Raw genomic sequence first — 19,289 nt, forward strand, 5'->3', positions numbered from 1 at the left:
AAAAAATATTAATTAGTATTCTTTTTACTAATGAGAAATGTCCACCAAATTTTATTTTTTTAACTTGTCTAAAAATTTGAGAAAAGAAATAAAAACCTAATTTTTATCTCCCCCTTTGGAGGAGTTCAACTCCTCACGGAGGGATATAGGAATATATGTTTATATGAAAGATCCTCTTTAATTTTCGACAAAGAATCATCTCTTATGCTTACACTGCAATTTATTCGCGGTATTTTTTCTTCTAAAATGCGCTCTGACTCTTAATATGGGTACATTTTTCAAGTCTGATAGCGCCATCGTGAGGTATCGATATTACAACTCTTGCGTTTAACCCTTGAAGGAACAGCCAATTTCTCTCCTCCTCGGGATCGTTTTCCATATACATCTGCCCTCCTTGATCTCCATCTCTTGAAACTGATGATATAGCTCCCCCGAGGATATGAAACGAATTTTCACGAGCATGCGATGTAAGGCGATAGATGGTTGAAGTTATACAGTGTATTCTGAATCTATCAGCCGCAGGCAGATGACGTAAAATGACGTAATATAATTTGCTGACGTATTGATCTTAGGCATAATAATATTTTAGGGAAGATAGACTTGCTCTTCTTAGCTCTACTTAATTCTTATCTTTGTAGATGATCTTATCTGGATGAACCACTACTTTTATAGATCAAAGAGAACATTCGATGGTACTCCTGGTGAAATGTTCTACATTTCCACACATTTTATCCTCAGGACGTTATTTCCCTAAACGATGTTTCCGGCGTTTAGGCGAAAGGTACATTTACAGGGAGACGCTCGTTGTAATTGCATTAGGCCGCTCATGCAAGTTTCATAGAAGTGTCAAGGCGAACGAAAATGCATTACGAATGTATTTCCGTACAATGCTTAATCTTTTCGCTGCGCATGTTATCATATATCGCGCATAGATTTCTTATTGGTTCTCACATATGTTGCAAACACAATTTTTGTAAATAGTTGTAATCGCAACATTAATTTATTGAAAAATACTTTAATAACTTAAATAAAAGTAATATAAACCATATCCTTTTACATATATATTTGGATTTTTCTATTTTTAATTTGAATTTGAAATTTAATTTATGTATAAAAATGAGGATTTTCTTAAATTCTGAAATTTTGGTCTCTCTACGTATATTTAAAAAAATATTTTTAATATTTTTTCTTGTATCATTTCCACATCTTAATTTGCTTCTTAGAACTTTGCAATGCGTGAATCGTTCGCGATAATGAAAGATGCCCATCCGTTTTAGCTGTGCAGACAGACGGAGATAGAAGTGCACTTTGGAATATTACGCTTTCCTAGGAGAGCTCTTTCGTCCACCGATTGCTCTTTGCGCGAATTACGCGAAGCGGGCCGTTTTGTATGAACAAAGCCACCACCTCCCATATACACTCCCGATATAGTTGGCTGTCTAGACACGTGTTGGCGGAATGCCACTTGTGCGCAACACGTGTACGCGGGGATTTCCGCAAAAATGAAAACGGATGGTAGCGAATGAGGGGAAACCATAGTGGTACTCGTAAATTACGTAGGATCGTTATCCTTGTTCGCATTTCTGTTGATACCGCTCGATTAATCACGTTGCGCCCACAATCGAATCGACTCCATGCCAAATAACGGTACTTTCGATCGTTTATGTAAAAAAAGTATTGTTTGTATGATAATATATTTGGGTTATTGCACGCGATAAGATCAAGTTTTGCCCCGGATTGTCGCGTTTAAGCCAATGGCCGGGTTAACTTACGTAATTATTACGAATTAACCTTCTCGTTCGCGCTGCGGATACACAGTTAATTCCGAGAAACAGTAGAAATACTTAATAATTGAGGAATTTCATCAATTGTCACGAAGTTTACTTTAAATTCCAAGATCAATATATCTATATAATAATGCATTAATAAATTATAAAGGAGGATATCTCGCATACAAAAAGAGAGCAACTAAATATGCGCAAAATCAATATCTCCGAATTAAAATCACTCTGCAGCATGAAAAGTAGAAGATTGAATGTTTTATATATCTCAACATGCGATATTTCCTTTATTTCCTTTATTTCTCTATTCATGTCGCAAAACGATGTTTCAGCTTTAATGTATTGCGAGAAAAAAAAGAGAGAGAGAGAGAGAGAGAGAAGATGAAAGTATAATGAAGCACAGCTAGACTTTACATTAAATTAAATTACGCGCTCCGTTGAACATGACATCACGAACAATTAAAACCGCATTTTAAATGACCTTTTTGACATTTATGGATACCTCGAAAATGACAGAGAGCTAAAGTCGAGACGAATTTCCGACTGTGCGCAGCGAAACCATTCGTCGCCGTTTCGGTACATCTCGCGTATTATTATGTATTACATATCCGACGACGTTGCATCGTAACGTGAATGACGTCGTCGGAAAGTTATGTAAGCGGCAAACGAGCAATCAGACGGACCGACTTGCGTTTCGTCGCCTGCCGACCAAACACGCTGCCTCCGGGAATGTGACAGAATTGAAGCACGTCCGTGTCATGTACATAATCTAAATTTTGATAAGATTATTCTAATAAAAAAATAGACTTACTAAAAATATAAGATAATTTTAATTTATACACGTATAAAAATAAATTCCTCGGATTCAAAATATCTAAATTTTCGCCGGTTTTAATCACCGTCAAAACTCGACGAAAAATCATCGTAGACAAACAATTAAAAAAACATTTTGAAGCTTGAAGTTTCAACTTTAACGCGCCTTCAGTATAGTTTAAAAATTTTTTTTCTCGTTTTTGAGAAATACAAGACTGGTTTCAAAATCGTATGACTCGGGTAAAAAAATATAGGAAAATTTAAAAAAAGAAGCATTTTGTAGGAAAAATATTGTCGTTTATGGAATTTGACTTTTAGAGAGAAATTTTTTATTCAGCGGCAGAATATACAAGATATGTATTTTAGACAAAATATTGTGTTTTCTTTTAAGCATAGAAAGAAAAGAAACGAAAGAACGATAAAAAGATTTTAAAGCAATATCGATAGTTGAAACCATAAATTTCAAAATGCTTTTTTAATTTTTTATCTGCGATAATTTTTCGCCGAGTATCGATATTATTTCTTAAAAGTGCATATTTAGTTTCAAAATCGTGTCACTCGGTAAAAAGAATCGTAGAAAAACTTTAAAAAAAGCAATTAATAAATAGTAAAGGTCAATTGGAGCCTAGACGCAATAATTGGAGCGTAAACAAGTTATTTGTTTGTTGAAACAGGAATATTACATTAATTCAGACATTTCGGCCCATTTTGGGTCTTATTTTTCAATAAGATCGAGATAGATTTACAAGTAAATGGCAAATATTAAGTAAATGGCACTTCAAGAGACGGAGCAATACAATGAGTGAAACAGTGAACGCTAATATAATCTATATCCCAAAACACATCCGATGTAAATATAAATAGAGTTTGATAATGCAAAAATTTTTGCAATTACTGCATCTGGGCTCCAATTGACTTTTATTATTTATTAATTGATATTTATCATTTAAGCTCTTTCATTTTTCGTTTAAATATTTTATTTTAAAAAAAGCATTTTAAAGAATGTTATCGTTTATAGAATTTGACCTAAATTTTTTAAGACAAATTTTTTTTACCGAGCTGCAGAGTGTAAAAGATACGAATACATGCTTAAATTATTGCGATGATGAAATCTACTTTGTTTATAGTTGTCTCGAAATTTTCAAATTAATTATATCTGCATCAATTGGAAACATTACTATTGTCAACAGTCATACCACGTTGTAAGAGTTCGCAATATGCCAAAACACTTTAAATATGAAGTTCCTTATCAAAAACTAAATATCTTTTATAAGGCATTATAGATATTAAGAGATATTTCTGTTATTTTATCCTATTGTTATGTTTAATTAATTAATTAATTAATTAATTAAGTAATCTTATTTATTCCTTTCATTTCTTTGATATGTAGGTTTTTTGTTATTTTATATTTTTCCTACGATATGTAACACAGAGTAAGATAGTAAGCAAGGACAAGACAAAATAATACCGGAAATGTTAAAAATTTATAGTTACTATAAGTTATATGTACTTGATGAGATAGGTTAAGCCTGAATTAGGCAGGAACTATAGAATTAAGCAAATATGTGATAATTCCTAATCGCATTGTAAAGTATGAAATAAATATATACATAGTTTAAAAAAAAAAAAAGTTCTCGTCCGATCACTGAAGTTAAGCAACGTTGGGCATGGTCAGTACTTAGATGGGTGACCGCTTGGGAACACCATGTACCGTTGACACTATCTCTTTTTTTTGCTAATTTAAATCTTATCAACATCGGTATTTCTTTTTAAATACGTGCTTAAGTTATTATGATGATTAAATCTAATTTTTATTTATAACTGTCTCGAAATTTTCAAATTAATTATATCTGCATCAATTGGAAACCTTACTATCGTCAACAGTCATACCACGTTGTAAAGCACCAGTTCTCGTCCGATCACTGAAGTTAAGCAACGTTGGGCATGGTCAGTACTTAGATGGGTGACCGCTTGGGAACACCATGTACCGTTGACACTATCTCTTTTTTTTTTGCTAATTTAAATCTTATCAACATTGGTATTTCTTTTTAAATACGTGCTTAAATTATTGTGATGATAAAATCTATTTTTTATTTATAGTTGTCTTGGAGTGAAATTAATATCTGCAACAATTAGAAATCTTATTATCGTCAACAATCATGCTACGTTGTAATGCATCAACTACGCAACGCACACAGTTAATTTTTCTGTTTTTAGATAGAAAAAAGAAAAGAAACAAATGATTCATATACCTCAAATGAAAATGTAGTTCTTATTCACAATAAGCGCCTTATAGACTCGAAAGAAATTCATTATATCACAGAAGATAAAAATAAGACGGATAGGTATAACTTCGATAGGATTCACATGCCCGAGGGATGATTATCTCATTGTCAGTACAAAAGCAATACAAAATCCGAAAGAGATACCCAAAGCAGTTATAAAAAGAGTTTAATTAAACCGAAAAATCAGATACTGTTATAGAATCTCAAAGTCAGAATCAAAACACACAATTGAATCTCTCACAGAAGAAATCATCACACACGCAAAAAAGAAAACGCCACAATTCGAAATTTAAGAAACAAAACAATGTGTCCTTTTTTAAAGCACAGAAGATAAAAAAATTTAAAAACTATCTTTATAAAACAATAAAATTAAAACTTCATACCTCAAAATGTTTTTTAATTTTTTTGTCCGCGATGATTTTGCGTCGAGTTTCAACGATTGGAAAATAGCCCAATTTTCAGCGTATGAAAAGTGTTTCTTATTTTTTTTTTTTTTTAATAGTTTATATTAAATCTTTGGAGCCACAATCAATGTGAAAAATTAACTGCTTTGTATGTGAGAGTCGCATATGTGCATGCGCCGCGAGCATTTCCGAGGAAGGGTACTGCACGTTTCTGGGGATAGGACACGCGAGGAGGCGTGGCGACAAAGGCGGAAGTTAAATCGTTAAATTTCGCTCAACTCATTTTTTTTTTCGGGGAATTCGCGCAAGGGTGGCAAGGAAATGCTCTTTATTTTATCTTCCGAAATCTACGTTTTCTTGAATACAAAGACGAAATAATTAAATAGTTGATAGTAGAGTAATTAAATAGTAGTTTTAAAAAGAAGAATGTAAAAAAAAAACGATTTATTTGAAAGCTGCATTTTTAGAGAAAATAAATGTTGATTCTTCTCGCGTTGTTTATTAAAATTCTTACGATATATTAATTATTAAAATTATTATTTATTTTGAGTATGTGTGTGTGTGTGTGTGTGTGTGTGTGTGTGTGTGTGTGTGTGTGTGTGTGTGAGAAAGAGAGAGAGAGAGAGAGAGTAATTACAGAGTAACTAGATAAAATAAAATGTATCTTTTATATTATTGATTGCAATGTAAAATTATAAGAGACGTTATTTATGTATATATTTTTGTACTAATAAAGACGCACTTCTTTTTCGATTTCAGCGAAGGCAGAGAAAAAGTACGCGTCTCGTTGTTAGGTCCACAACCGTCGCCGGCGACGCCAGGCGTCCTCTTACTGGAGCCGATAACGCATTTGACAGGACATCCGATAAGCATGGCCAACAATCCCGCGGAACTTTTGACCACGCACACCGAGCACACCATGCCCGCCTACCACGCGCAGATCAGGTGAGATTCATTATCCTACTATGAATAATTCTGTTTATATTACGATGTATAAAAGGTTAATAAATCACCAATTATAAAATAAATCGTGTATGTATGTGTGTGTGAAACTTTATCAGAAATCAAAAAAAGAAAAAATGATTGATATCATCAGTCATTTCGTAAAGAAATGTATCTTACGTAATCATGTTTTTAAATGAATTTTGAGAGATGTGGACACAAAATTTGTGAAATGTTAGACAGTAAATTTATCAGCCATCAAGGAGAGGGATCGAAAATCATTAAAAATGATTAAAAATGGAAAGAAAGACAAACATATAACATTCTCCATATAATCTCGTTTAAAGAAATACATTTTTCTGGATATTTATCATCTTTCGATGCATTTTTTCCCTAAAAATAAAGTTGTTCGTGCAAAATTCATAAAAAAAAAAAATGACGAAAAAAGCGAGCACAAAAATCATCGAAGATGAGAGACACTGTTTCCGGATAATTATCCTCCCGCGCACGATTCGCGCGACCCTTGACGATCTTAATGGGCCGGAAGTGACGTTCCTTTCTCTCTCTCTCTCTTTCTCTCTCTCGGGGCCCCTGTTGTGTCTTCGTTGCCTGGTACCACCGCGCTAGCAAACTGTTTACGACGATTCTCCGCGATTACAGGCCTGCTCATAGTAACTATTATAGTATAACTATTACGCGAGCTGTCCTGTCTAGCGCTATCACTATTTCAACGTTACAAGCGGTCTCGCCTGCATACGTAAATTTTCCAAGAGAGTTCCTTCTTTTGTCAAAAAGATATAATATTAGCTGGCGAACAATGAGATGTAAATCTTCTAAAATATAGAATAGCTTGCACGAAATATCAAGATTAGTCATGATATTGTCTTATCTCGTCTTGAAATTTGAAATATGATTTTTAATTAGTTATCAAGACTAAGATTGGCAAGATTATTGATTTCTAAAAAAAGCTAAAATATGTATATTTGTAAATTATATGAGAAAAAAATCACTATATTACATAAACTAAAAAAATTGTATTTAATAACTAAAAACATTTATGTTAACAAATTTTGAAATAATTAATGCAATAAACAAAATAAACGATAAAAAAAATTTCCACAATTATTTAGCTACACGAAACTGTGTGTTCCCTGACTGTACGTGTAAACCATGTCTGCATTCTGGCATCATTAATGCAATTGCCTTTTCGTAAAAATAACGAATATATATATATATATATATATATATATATATATATATATATATATAGATTTAAGAAATAAATGAATTACATAAATGAGTACATTAAATTATATTATATATAAAGACTTTTATGTTAAATATTATTTTCAATAATTATTCAATATTAGATAAAAATTGTTAATAAAATCGAAACAAGACAATACAAGATAAAATTTTTACTATCAAGATTTTCTCAAGACCAAGACAAGATTTAAGTTTCTGAAACTTTTCAATACTAATACAATATTTTTTTGAATATTGTCTTGTCTTTAATCTTATGTGCAACCCTAATAAAGAATAATCCTAATGTAGAATAAGCGTGTAATTATATTTTGTAACATTCGACTTGACGTTTAAATCTTGATTGTAGAACGATTAATTGTATATAAAGATAGATAGGGTGATCTGTGTAAAATTTTGTTTTGTTAGAATTAATTCGAGACAGAAATAATATTTATTCAAAAATTTCATGAATTCAACACACAGTTGGAAAATTTAGCTTAAATTTAACATATATCGCATGTCCCAAACAGTTCACATAAATTTTTCTGTTAATTTAACATAATATTGATATGTTAAATGGTAATACTAATACTATTATATATAAATATTTCAACACAAAATGGATGCAAATTACATAGTAATTTGAAAGAAATTGTGTAAAATCAACATATCTTTAATGATAAAATTAACTTGGAAAAATATTATTGTCAGTCACTTCTATTGCAGAATAAAGTCAACATTTTTTCCCTGTAAATTTTAACACATAAATCCTGTTACTAATAACACGGAATGTATCTATTGTGTAAAATGAAAAATATGTGCACATTGTGTTATTTTTACACTTTTTTCAGTTGTTTTAATAATTCGAGTTTAATTAACACAATATTACAGCAATATGTTAAATTAACACATGAATGTGTTAAATATTTAACACAAAAATTTTAACTGGCATATTTTTTAACAAGAAAACATAAATTTTCTAACTGTGAAGCATCAAGCGCCAAAATGCTTTTGTCATTTTATTTCTTGTCTTTTTTAATGGAATATCGAATTGAAGTTATACTTTAAAGAAGATACTTTTCAGCTTCTAAAGAACTCTAAAGTAACAAGGGTGATAAAGATTATCATGTGCGGTGACAGTTGATGAAAGTGAGCGCAAATAGTTTGCGACTCGGGGAGGAAGAATGATTTACCATTACATATATACACGCGCATACATACATTGATGAATAGAATATTCGCGTATCTCGCGGTGCCAGTCGTAAATAGAATTCGAGCAGCGCGCGAGTGTCTAATAGCAAAGTTGGTTGTAGTCTGCTTACTCTTAATTCCAGATAAGACTTAGCACACAAAGTTAATATATATACACACTCCGCGATAAACAGTTTGCTTTAGATTCCTCTGAATGACTTTTGCGTGACGGAACTTTGATAATTTCTGTTAAAATGCAAAAATATTTTTACGTAAATCTTGAGTTCTTCAACTCTCTGTTTATCATGTATACAGGGTGTCCCATTTTAATTTCCTCAGGTAAATATCTCAAAAACCAAGCCTGAAAGAGAAAAATGTTTCAGACAAAAGTTGTTTGGTTTCGAGGGGGCCATAAGATGGTGACAATGATTTGACCTTGGCAAATCATTTGAAGGTCATGTGAAGGTCAACTTTAAAATCTTAAATGGAAACCCCCATTTTTTATTTAATATTCTTGTAGCTGACATCGAGAGCTTTCCAAAACACTATAATAAAGTATTTTTTCATTAAGTACTTTTTGAGTTATTTTATATTTTAATCTGACATATTTTGATATAAAAAATTAAATATTTCGTAAAATATTCAGTTTTCGATCATTTTACCGTAATACTTCTATGTATAGAATAATAAGACAAATTAATTAGTGCCAAAAAAAACAAATATATATATATATATATATATATTTCTATAATCAATCTAGATAGAAGGGGCAAAATCGTGTGTCAAATCATTAAAAGTCAAGGGTGCACTTCCGAATGACCCCTGCTCCCGATCGACTTGAAGTTTTACATACAAGTTGTTTTCGATATGAGGAATAAAGTGCGCGTAGTCCCAACCTCGGGAAATGAAAAACAAAAAAAAAATTTATGACAGCACTTATCGATTAAAATCGATTCTGATGATATATATAATATATAAAATATATAATATATATAATATATATATATATATATATATATATATATATATATGTGATAGTTCTATTCAATGTAAAGAATCTGAAGCACCGGGCAATGGGGGGTAGACGCGAAAAGTCGCAAATTCATTTTCCGCGCAAAGCAAGCAAACTACCTCCTGTCATCTGGTGTTTTAGATGCAAAACTAGGTCTATAATTATATCGTTTCACATGGGTTTGCGATTTTCCGCGCAAAGGAAGGTTGAACCCAAACCTATGTGTCTAGTTTTCTGGTAGGGGACCTCGCCCCCCCCCCCGCAGGGGGAATTGCGGAACAGAACACACTGCCACCACGCATATACTTTTTGGTGTGAAGTGAGGTTCCACATGGGTTTACAACTTTCCATGCGAAGCAAGGTTTCATATGGGTTTACAATTTTTCACGCAAAGCGATGTTCAACTCAAACTTATGTGTCTAGTTTTTTGGTAGTGGAGCCGCCCCCCCCCCGCAGAGGGGATGAAACACACTGCCTTTACGCATACACTTTTTAATGCGAAGTGAAGTTCCATATGGCTTTAAAACTTTCCACGCGAAGCGAGATTTCACATGGGTTTACAACTTTCCAAGCGAAAATTTAAAAAAATTTTTTTTTCTTTTCATTTCTCGAAGTTGGGATAACGTATAATTTATTTTTCACGTTGAATAGAATTTGTGTGTAAGATTACAGGTCAATCGGGTGGAAGGGTCATTTGGGAGTATATCCAAAAGAGTCAATTTAGATAGATTTTATTTCAAAAACACGACAACATACATTTTATTCTAAGTCACTTGTCACTTCAAATGACAAAATTACACAGACATTAGACGTTTCATCTATTGATCAATCTGTGTGTAAATTTTCAATAGCGATAAAGGATAAAGGGTCTTATCTTTCGCGATATATCCCGAATCCTCACGTTCGATCCTTACGCAATTCATCCGCAAAATGGATACCGAAGTAGAAGAAGAAGAGGAAGCGCCGAGAGAACCGGTCGTGCTTTTCTCTCCTGTTCGAGAGCATCTCGATATTTTCGATTCTAATCTTTCAAGCGGTGCAACGGGCGATCGATTGAACGAGTATACACGCATTGCTACTTAGTGAAACACGTTATGTAATTCGCGCATACATCGAGGTTTCTAATTGCTAATGCAAGCCATCGTGTGTCACGGTGAAATCTGTTCGTGTGAAAATCATCAGCGTGTAAGAAAAAATTCCCGGGCAATTGCGTCGCGCATAAATTTGCAATATTAGCATCTCAAAAAGTTAACCCATATATGGCTGAACTGTACACAGTAGTGAAAAATTTGTGTTAAGTTTAACAGATATTGCATGTCCCAAACAATCCACACAAATTTTTGTGTTACTTTAACATAATATATATTAAATGGTGACATTAATACTATGTTTATATTTTAATACAAAATAAATGCAAACCTTAAAGTAATTTGAAATAAATTTTGTGTAAAATCAATATATTTTTAATGATAAAATTAACTTGGAAAAATATTATCGACGGTCTATAGTCACTCTCACTCCTATCGTAGAATAAAATCAACATTTTTTCCTGCAAATTTTAATAGATAAATTTTGTCACTAATAATACGGAATCTATTATGTAAAATTATAAATAAGTGTATATTGTGTTATTTTTATACTTTTTTTCAGTTTTTTAATAACTTAACACGAGTTCTATTAACACATCAGCAATATGTTAAATTAATACATGAATGTATTAAATATTTAACAATTTTAATTTTAAAAGGCATATTTTTTAACAAGAAAACACAAATTTTCCAACTGTGTATATGAACTTGTCAGATTTTATAAACTCAAATTTCTCTTTTATTAGTTGCATAGTAAAGAAGGATGGAAAAAGCTAAAGAGTTTCGCGTAAAATCAAAGAAAACTGACTGATGTGTAAAAACCATTTCTTTTTTTTTTTAATATAAAGAAAAGAAAAATCGAAAAGAGAATCGATTCCAAACTCGTCGAAGAATCCATATGGACATATTGGGTTGAGTAAAAAGTCATTGCGTATTTTTGCAACAGATGGCATTAGTTCAGTTTTGGCAGTACTAGAGTCATTCACACATATGTTTGTCATATATCGTTTAACAGCTGACGGTTTAAGCTTCATTCTAAAAAAAATTGAGCGATTTGGTTGAGTTTTGGAGATTTTACAACAAGTTGAAGATGGAAGACCAAATTGTGCATTTTCGCCATATTTTACTGTTTTACTTCCGTAAAGGGAAGAACGCGCGTCAAGCTTGTGAAAAATTGCGTAAAGTTTACGGTGACGATACTCTACAAGAACGTCAGTGCCAAAACTGGTTCAAGAAATTCCGCGCTGGTGATTTTGATCTCAAAGATGCTCCTCGGTCAGGAAGGCCCACCGAGGTTGATGACGACAAAATAAAGGCATTGATCAAGTCAAACCCACGTTACACGACACGAGAGATTGCAGAAACATTGAAGATCAGTCAAAAAAATGTTCACGTCCACCTAAAGAAGCTGGGATACGTAAGCAAGCTCGATATTTGGATTCCTCGTGAACTCAAAGAAGTTCATTTGACGGCGTGTATAAACATCTGCGATATGTTCATGAAACGTGAAGAAAACGATCCTTTTTTTAAACGAATGATAACTGGTGATGAGAAGTGGATTGTTTACAACAATGTGGAACGCAAACGGTCTTGGTCCCGACATGATGATTCGCCTCAAACGACTTCAAAAGCAGAACTTCACCAGAGGAAGGTTATGCTCTCAGTGTGGTGGGATTGGAAGGGTGTGGTGTTTTTTGAGCTCCTACCAAGGAACCGAACAATCAATTCGGATGTGTACTGTCGGCAATTGGACAGTTTGAACGAATCTGTCATCCAGAAACGTCCGGAGCTCGTCAATCCTAAAGGAGTTGTGTCAATAACGCGAGACCACACACATCTTTGGCGACCCGTCAAAAATTATTGAAGCTTGGATGGGATGTGTTGCCCCACCCAGCATACTCGCCTGACCTTGCGCCGTCAGACTTCCACTTGTTTCGCTCTCTTCAAAACTCCTTGCGTGGAATAACGTTAAATTCAGATGAGACGGTAAATCAGCACCTTGTTCAGTTTTTCGCCAATAAAGACAGGTCCTTCTACGAACGGAGAATTATGAAGCTCACCGAAAGATGGCAAAAGGTCATCAACAAAACGGAAAATATATCATTGATTGATCTTTGTTTTTTATATAAATAAATGACTTTGAAAAACATACAAAAAATACGCAATAACTTTTTACTCAACCCAATAGTATCCATTCGGCATTCTACACATTCAGGATACGTACACCTACACTGTTGGAAAATTTCTTTTTTTTTTTTCTTACGAAAAAATATGCCGGTTAAAATTTTTGTGTTAAATATTTGAAACATTCATGTGTTAATTTACATTTTGCTGTTACATTAATTGAATTCAGATATTTTAAATTGTTAAAACAATTGAAAAATAAGTATAAAAATAACACATTGCGCATATATTTTTTATTTTGCACAATATATTTCGTATTATTAGTGACAGAATTTATCTGTTAAAATGTACACAGAAAAAAATGTTGATTTTATTCTACAATAGGAGTGAGAGTAACTACAGACCATCAATAACATTTTTCCATTTTAATGGAAGTTAATTTTATCATTAAAAATATATTAATTTTACACAAAATTTATTTCAAATTACTATGAAGTTTGCATTCATTTTATATTGAAATATTAACATAATATTAGTATCACTATTTAACATATCCATATTATGTTAAATTAACGAATTTGAAGAAAAGAATTTGTATGGACTGTTTGAAACGGTTTGAAACGGTTTGAAACGGTTTGAAACGGTTTGAAACGGTTTGAAACGATATATATTAAATTTAAGCCAAATTTTGCAACAGTGTACCTATCTATCTGACGGTATTCTATTATTATAGTTCTCTCATATACATACATCCCAGTTTCCATTCATATGCACCTGCGCGCGCGCGCACGTCGGATGCGATCCGAGATCTCGACTTATAGCCCTGCATCGTCACCATTACCACCATCACCAATACCAGCTTCGCCGAATCGCGGACACCAGCAGCGCCCGGCACCGACGCGACGCGACGCTGCGCTCCTAGTTCACGCGCGGGTTCACTAGACGAGAGGTGCGGTGAGGTGAAGTGAGGTGAGGCGCGGCGATGTGTCCGGAGGACGGGGAGAGATCGATATAGCGTGGGTGGATGTGCAGAGGTGCGGTGAGGCTGCCGCTGCCAGTCGTGCTGTCGGCTGCATCAGCGAACAATCGCGCGCGCTCCTTTTTTTCTATCTCTCTCTCTCTCTCTCTATCTCGTCGTTCCCCTCTCTCGTCGATCTGTTCGTTTCTCCTTCTCATCCTCTTCTCTCTTTATCTCTCTCTCGCTGTCTCTTTTTTTCCCTCTCCTCTCCATCTCTTTTACGTCGTATTATCGAATGCAGCCGATCGGATGCAGCGGTAATGTTGGGATCGCTGCATCCCGAGATGACGCGGTGATAAGGAACGGTTGCACGGTGATAAGACTGGTGACACAGTGGCACAGTGAATGAACACAGTGCGGTTTACGCTGCGGGATTTATCGATCGGATTCGACGAGTGAGTCCGGAGATTAATCTACGCAACATCATCTTGGAGATTCATCGCATTGTGCGATCGTTTTAAAAATTTCTCTCTCTCTCTCTCTCTCTCTCTCTCTCTTTTCCGCGCACGTGATTGGAAAACCGCCGTAAATTGCTGTTCCTTGCGACTGCAATTCTGCGACGTAAAAACACGCGCTCTGGCACTCGCGCGCAACGAATGCGACGAATGCACGGTGCTCGCGAAACCACAGTTTGCCCATTGCATATAATATATTATGTATTTTTCATCATGGAGATTTTTCCGAGCCGCTGCGAAGCTCTTATGAATATGTCAAAAATTCATAATGCGTTGATTCTCTCTGCGGAGGAGAGACTTTGCGGATACGGACCGCCTTGAATTGAGAGAGATCTTCTCATTTTTCCGCTTCATATATTAGATTTTTTTAGCAAAAATTTATATGTATAATTTATATGAATTTTTTATATGAATAATTTATGCATTGGTCCTTTTTTTTTTTTTTTTTTTTTTTTTTTAATAAAATTCTATTATATTTTGTCTAATTTTACGCTATTTTTTATAGAAAAAAAAAGAAAAAGTTAGAATTAAAATAAAATATAAAATAAAATAGAAAGTCGAAATTTTTATATATCCGTGTCTTATATTAGTCCAAAGAACGAAAAAATATGTGGAGAAAAAAATTAGCGCGAATCAGGTTTCTTGGGAGGAAAGGAAAATAATAAACCGTCAGTTATTGACTTTTCCGCATGCCATCTTGCTTCCGTGTATATTTCCAGTGGTCTATACTACACGTTTATACACTATGCGTTTTCCTTTGTTTCTCAGTTACATCACACAAGCTTTATTTGTTTCTCCTTTATTGATAATAATCTCTAACTTCAATATTCGCATTAATATTCAATCGCCGTATTTATTAGCTGGACCTAGATCATATACGGTGTTAAAAAATTAAGATTTATCAAAAAATCGTTTTTTTTTTTAAAGTGTGATGATTTGAAAATTAAACGATGCTTTTTGCGGACGTAAAATTTCACGTCGTGGAAGTGACGCGACTTGCGGGGTGGAATTCAGGATGATCCGAATGTGCCCAAGTCGGAGCGGCGCGTGCCAAAGATAGCGAGCGGAGGAACGACGATTTTATCGAGAGCCGTGACCTGCCATGGAAAGGTTTAGGATCGTACGAGATGAACCCCGTTGATCGCCTAATTGCTTGATTGAGCGTGGAAGCGTGAAATGCTTTTTTACTAGTCAAACGATCGCCGAGCGTGACATCGTTGATCTTAAATTATTTATTAAGATCCAATGGCATATATAATCGTGAAGCGTTTGATTTCGTTTGTTGTATACTTTTTATTATTTTATATTATTTATTTTTTATATATATTTTATTTTTTATATATCTTTACATATATATATATATATATATATATATATATATATATTTTAATAATCTTGCTTCTCTCTTTCTCCCTCTACATGTGTGAAAGAGAGACAGAAAAAAAAATACAATAGATTTTTATAATGTTTATAAATATTTATACGGTTACATTATATTTGTACAAGTTACATTAATTAACATATTTATTTTTGATTTTTGTCTTTTACTTTAAAAAGCAAGAATTATTTTTCACGATCGAAGTTTGAAAAATTTGTGATTATAACCAGAACGAATTTTAGGAACGTGAGGAGGACGTGACTTGTTACATTCGGGCAACCGTGTTGTTCGTAAAGTCTGGAAAAAGCATTTACGAGAGCGTAAAATTGCGAGTAAAACGATACACCGAGATATATCTCGAGGGGAAGCGAGTAGGTTGGGACAATGGCGACGATCGCGACGTGAATTTTTCAACGGATATTCTTCTCTCTCTTTCGTCGCATCTTCGAGAAAAATGCGCGTTACCACGAACAGGATAATAATAACTCATCCTCGTAGACGTGTGCGCGCTTCGACCGACTCCGGTTAATGCAAAATAGAAGAATCAGAATGTAACTATTAATATCCCCTCGTAAGCAGTTGAAGTTTTCTTCGACTTTGTACAGAAATGTAATGTAATATTATGCAAAATTATCATATATATTATGAAATATATAATATAAAATTCTTAGCCTAACGAAACTATTTTAATGCGATTATTTTCGAACAATTATCTGCAATTATTTGATGATTCTTCAAGTTGACAGATTTTCTCTGAAGTTGATTTTCGCTTGAAAAGGTTTAATATTAAACCTAAATCAGATCTAAAAGTTAATAAACGATAACTTTATGCATTACGGATTAAAATTTAATATTCCCGAGAATTTCAAAATCGATCACGAATGGATTGACCCGATGCGTCGAAACTTAGTGACAGGTCGTTCGGCCGATACTATCGTCTGTCGTGACATAATTTTTGCCCTCGCACTCTCACGACCTCCTCATTTGAATGACGCTCGCCCTCTACCTCGTTGATCTCCATTAAACTCCTTCACGCGGGAAATTTGGTCGCACAGGTCCTCGTATTACCGTCAATTACCAATTACGCGTCGATAGACGCGAGTAACGTTGTTAAGTAAGGATTATAGTAACTTCTATGACGACAATGAGCGACGACAGTTCATTTAGTAGCGAACAAATATTTCATTTGCATTTAATTATCACATCAGAATTTTGCGGAAAAGAATTGTTGAGCGTTAAATTCTCTTCTCCTAGAGCCTCTAGGAGAGAAAGGCACCAACGAGCCTTTTCGTGATTGGCTGGCATAATATGTGCCGATTTGGTCATTGTGACGCCAATACAGAGCAGATGGGATACGAATTCTCGGACTGACGATATCAAATGTTTAAGGATATACGCATATTACAAAATATAATGCGTAATATAACCTCAAACATTTGATATTTTCGGTCCGAGAATTCGTCTCCCATCTGCTCTGCATTGACCAAATATATTATGCCAGCCAATCACGAAAAGGCTGGTTGGGTTGGCACCTCTCTCTCCTAGAGGCTATCTAGGAGAGCCTGATCCAGGTACATGAGGTCGATCACGCAGCCGCAGCGTGATAAATCCGTGGCACCCGGCGCAAACGCACGCATGTACCTCCCCCATGCTGCGTGACCTTATACTCAGTGGCCCATATATGGCACAGATCGCGAAACTAGGTCATAATGCTCTCGTTCTCTTATCTTTTTCCAATAATTTCTCAAGAACCATTCTTCGGCCCGGTGGCTTCAAATCTCAAAGATACTGCGACTATTCTAATTTTAATTAATTTAAAAAATTATATGTTTTATTTTGTTATATTGTAAACGAGTATCTTACTTCTGAAATTCCGTAAGCTTTTCCGGATAGAGGAAAAATAAAGGAGTCCTAATCGGGCTTAAGTGTCCGTATCACACTACGCATTGAAGATTGAGATTGCAGATTCAAGATTGAAATTTAATCAATCAACAAAGAAATTTTTAATTCCTTTGGCTTTGATTAGTCAAATTCTAATCTTCAATCCTCAATCCTCAATTTTCGATGCGTAGTCTGATACAAACTTTAGGGATAATCCACTTCCCGCTCATTGTCAGTTTTACGCACTTAGGCTACTGAGCCACTATGCCCCCTGCTATCTCTGTCTACTCGCTCACATATGAACCTTACAATATATTCTATATAAATGAAAAATCTCACTTTATTTAATTTGTTCATTCAAATATGGTTTAACAAACACATATTTTTATTATTATAAAATATAGATATATTTTTATCTCTCTTTTTCTAATTACGTGAATTCGATTCGATACCCTATTCGATCATAAATTGAGAAGCGTTCAGTCGAATTTTCTGGAAAGAAGATGTGTATTCACGTAGAAGCAGCCGTGACCCATATTCTCATCTCCAGTCGTCCAACCCCTATAATCGCTGGGCACGAAGGGAAAGACGGCGGTATGCACCCTGTAAGAGGGTGCGTCGTTACGGCGATAGGCAGGCAGGGCGAGGCCGTGTTGGCCGTTAATCGGGATTCTGAAAATGTCAAACGGCTCGAAATAGTCGCGGAATAAAATCGCTGGCGGCCACATTGTTTGTAACGGAATCGAGAGTATAAAGCTTGTCAGAATCGTCCATTCTTCTTACGCGTCTATGAATCTTTAACCCTTCCGAATAGGGACACACATAGACGTCGAGTCGCGAAAAGGTCGATGTTTCGTCAGGTGATAGCGGACATTTCGAGCGAGAAAGTTCATACAGACATGTGAAAGTTCACACAAACTCTATGATCAATCATACTAGTCTGCCTGATTTGAAAATGGAGTATTTTCCTTATTTCTGTGTGTGTGTGTGTGTGTGTGTGTGAGTATAAAAATAAATTGTATTAATTAAAGATTAACTTAAAATTACTTTAATTTATTATCAATATTTTAATTTGTTATTCGATGTACTCTATTAATATCTCAAATTAAAATTATTATTTTCTTTTCAATCTTTTAAAAGATAAAAATATTTTGTAGTTTTATTTTCTTTTATTTTTGATATTTAGTTTTTAATTGTATTGTGACGTAATTATATTAACGTGATTGTCGTTATATGTTAATTTTAATTAAGTTTACGCTGGATTTTCGAGCTTATTATTCATGTGAATTTGATAAAGCATTCGATGTGACTAACGAATTCAATGACTAACGGAGGTAAGTGAAGTGTCCCTCCACATGAGATCTGTACGTTAATTGGTCGACAGAGTTCCATTCACAGAGAAGAAGAGCTCTTTGTGCGTATTACGCTTCGCCGATAAGTGAATGAATCTTAAATGAGTTAACGGGTAGTTCCCTGTTTCTTGAAGAAAAATGCTCGCATTCTTCATTCGTGTCTTATCTTTTAAAATATTCTATTTCAAACTTTCTTCTTCGTAGCTTATATTAAATGTTACATTTTGCCTCATGTGTCACACAGATTTTCTTCTAACATTTTCTTCTACGTCATTTTTGCATTAATTTATGTATACGTTTTTTATTTGTCTAAAAAATTT

General features: G+C 34.1%; 1 protein-coding gene and 1 non-coding gene across 7 annotated transcripts in view; both read left to right on the forward strand.

The window, feature by feature from the left end:
* Positions 1–19,289, forward strand: part of LOC138939529 (uncharacterized) — a 97,348-nt gene that overhangs the window by 64,489 nt on the left and 13,570 nt on the right. For all 6 annotated transcript variants that reach the window (XM_070307388.1, XM_070307387.1, XM_070307389.1 and 3 more), the window contains exon 4: positions 6,043–6,228. In XM_070307388.1, the coding sequence (XP_070163489.1) occupies positions 6,043–6,228 (186 nt within the window). The remainder of the gene's footprint in view (positions 1–6,042; positions 6,229–19,289) is intronic.
* On the forward strand, positions 4,471–4,590 carry LOC138939645 (5S ribosomal RNA). The gene has a single exon (XR_011447879.1). It is a non-coding gene; the product is annotated as a 5S ribosomal RNA (ribosomal RNA).

This window comes from Polyergus mexicanus, unplaced genomic scaffold (genome assembly GCF_030449975.1).
Source record: "Polyergus mexicanus isolate NDT 795.1 unplaced genomic scaffold, iyPolMexi1.0 SCAF_14, whole genome shotgun sequence".
Lineage (NCBI taxonomy): Eukaryota > Metazoa > Arthropoda > Insecta > Hymenoptera > Formicidae > Polyergus > Polyergus mexicanus.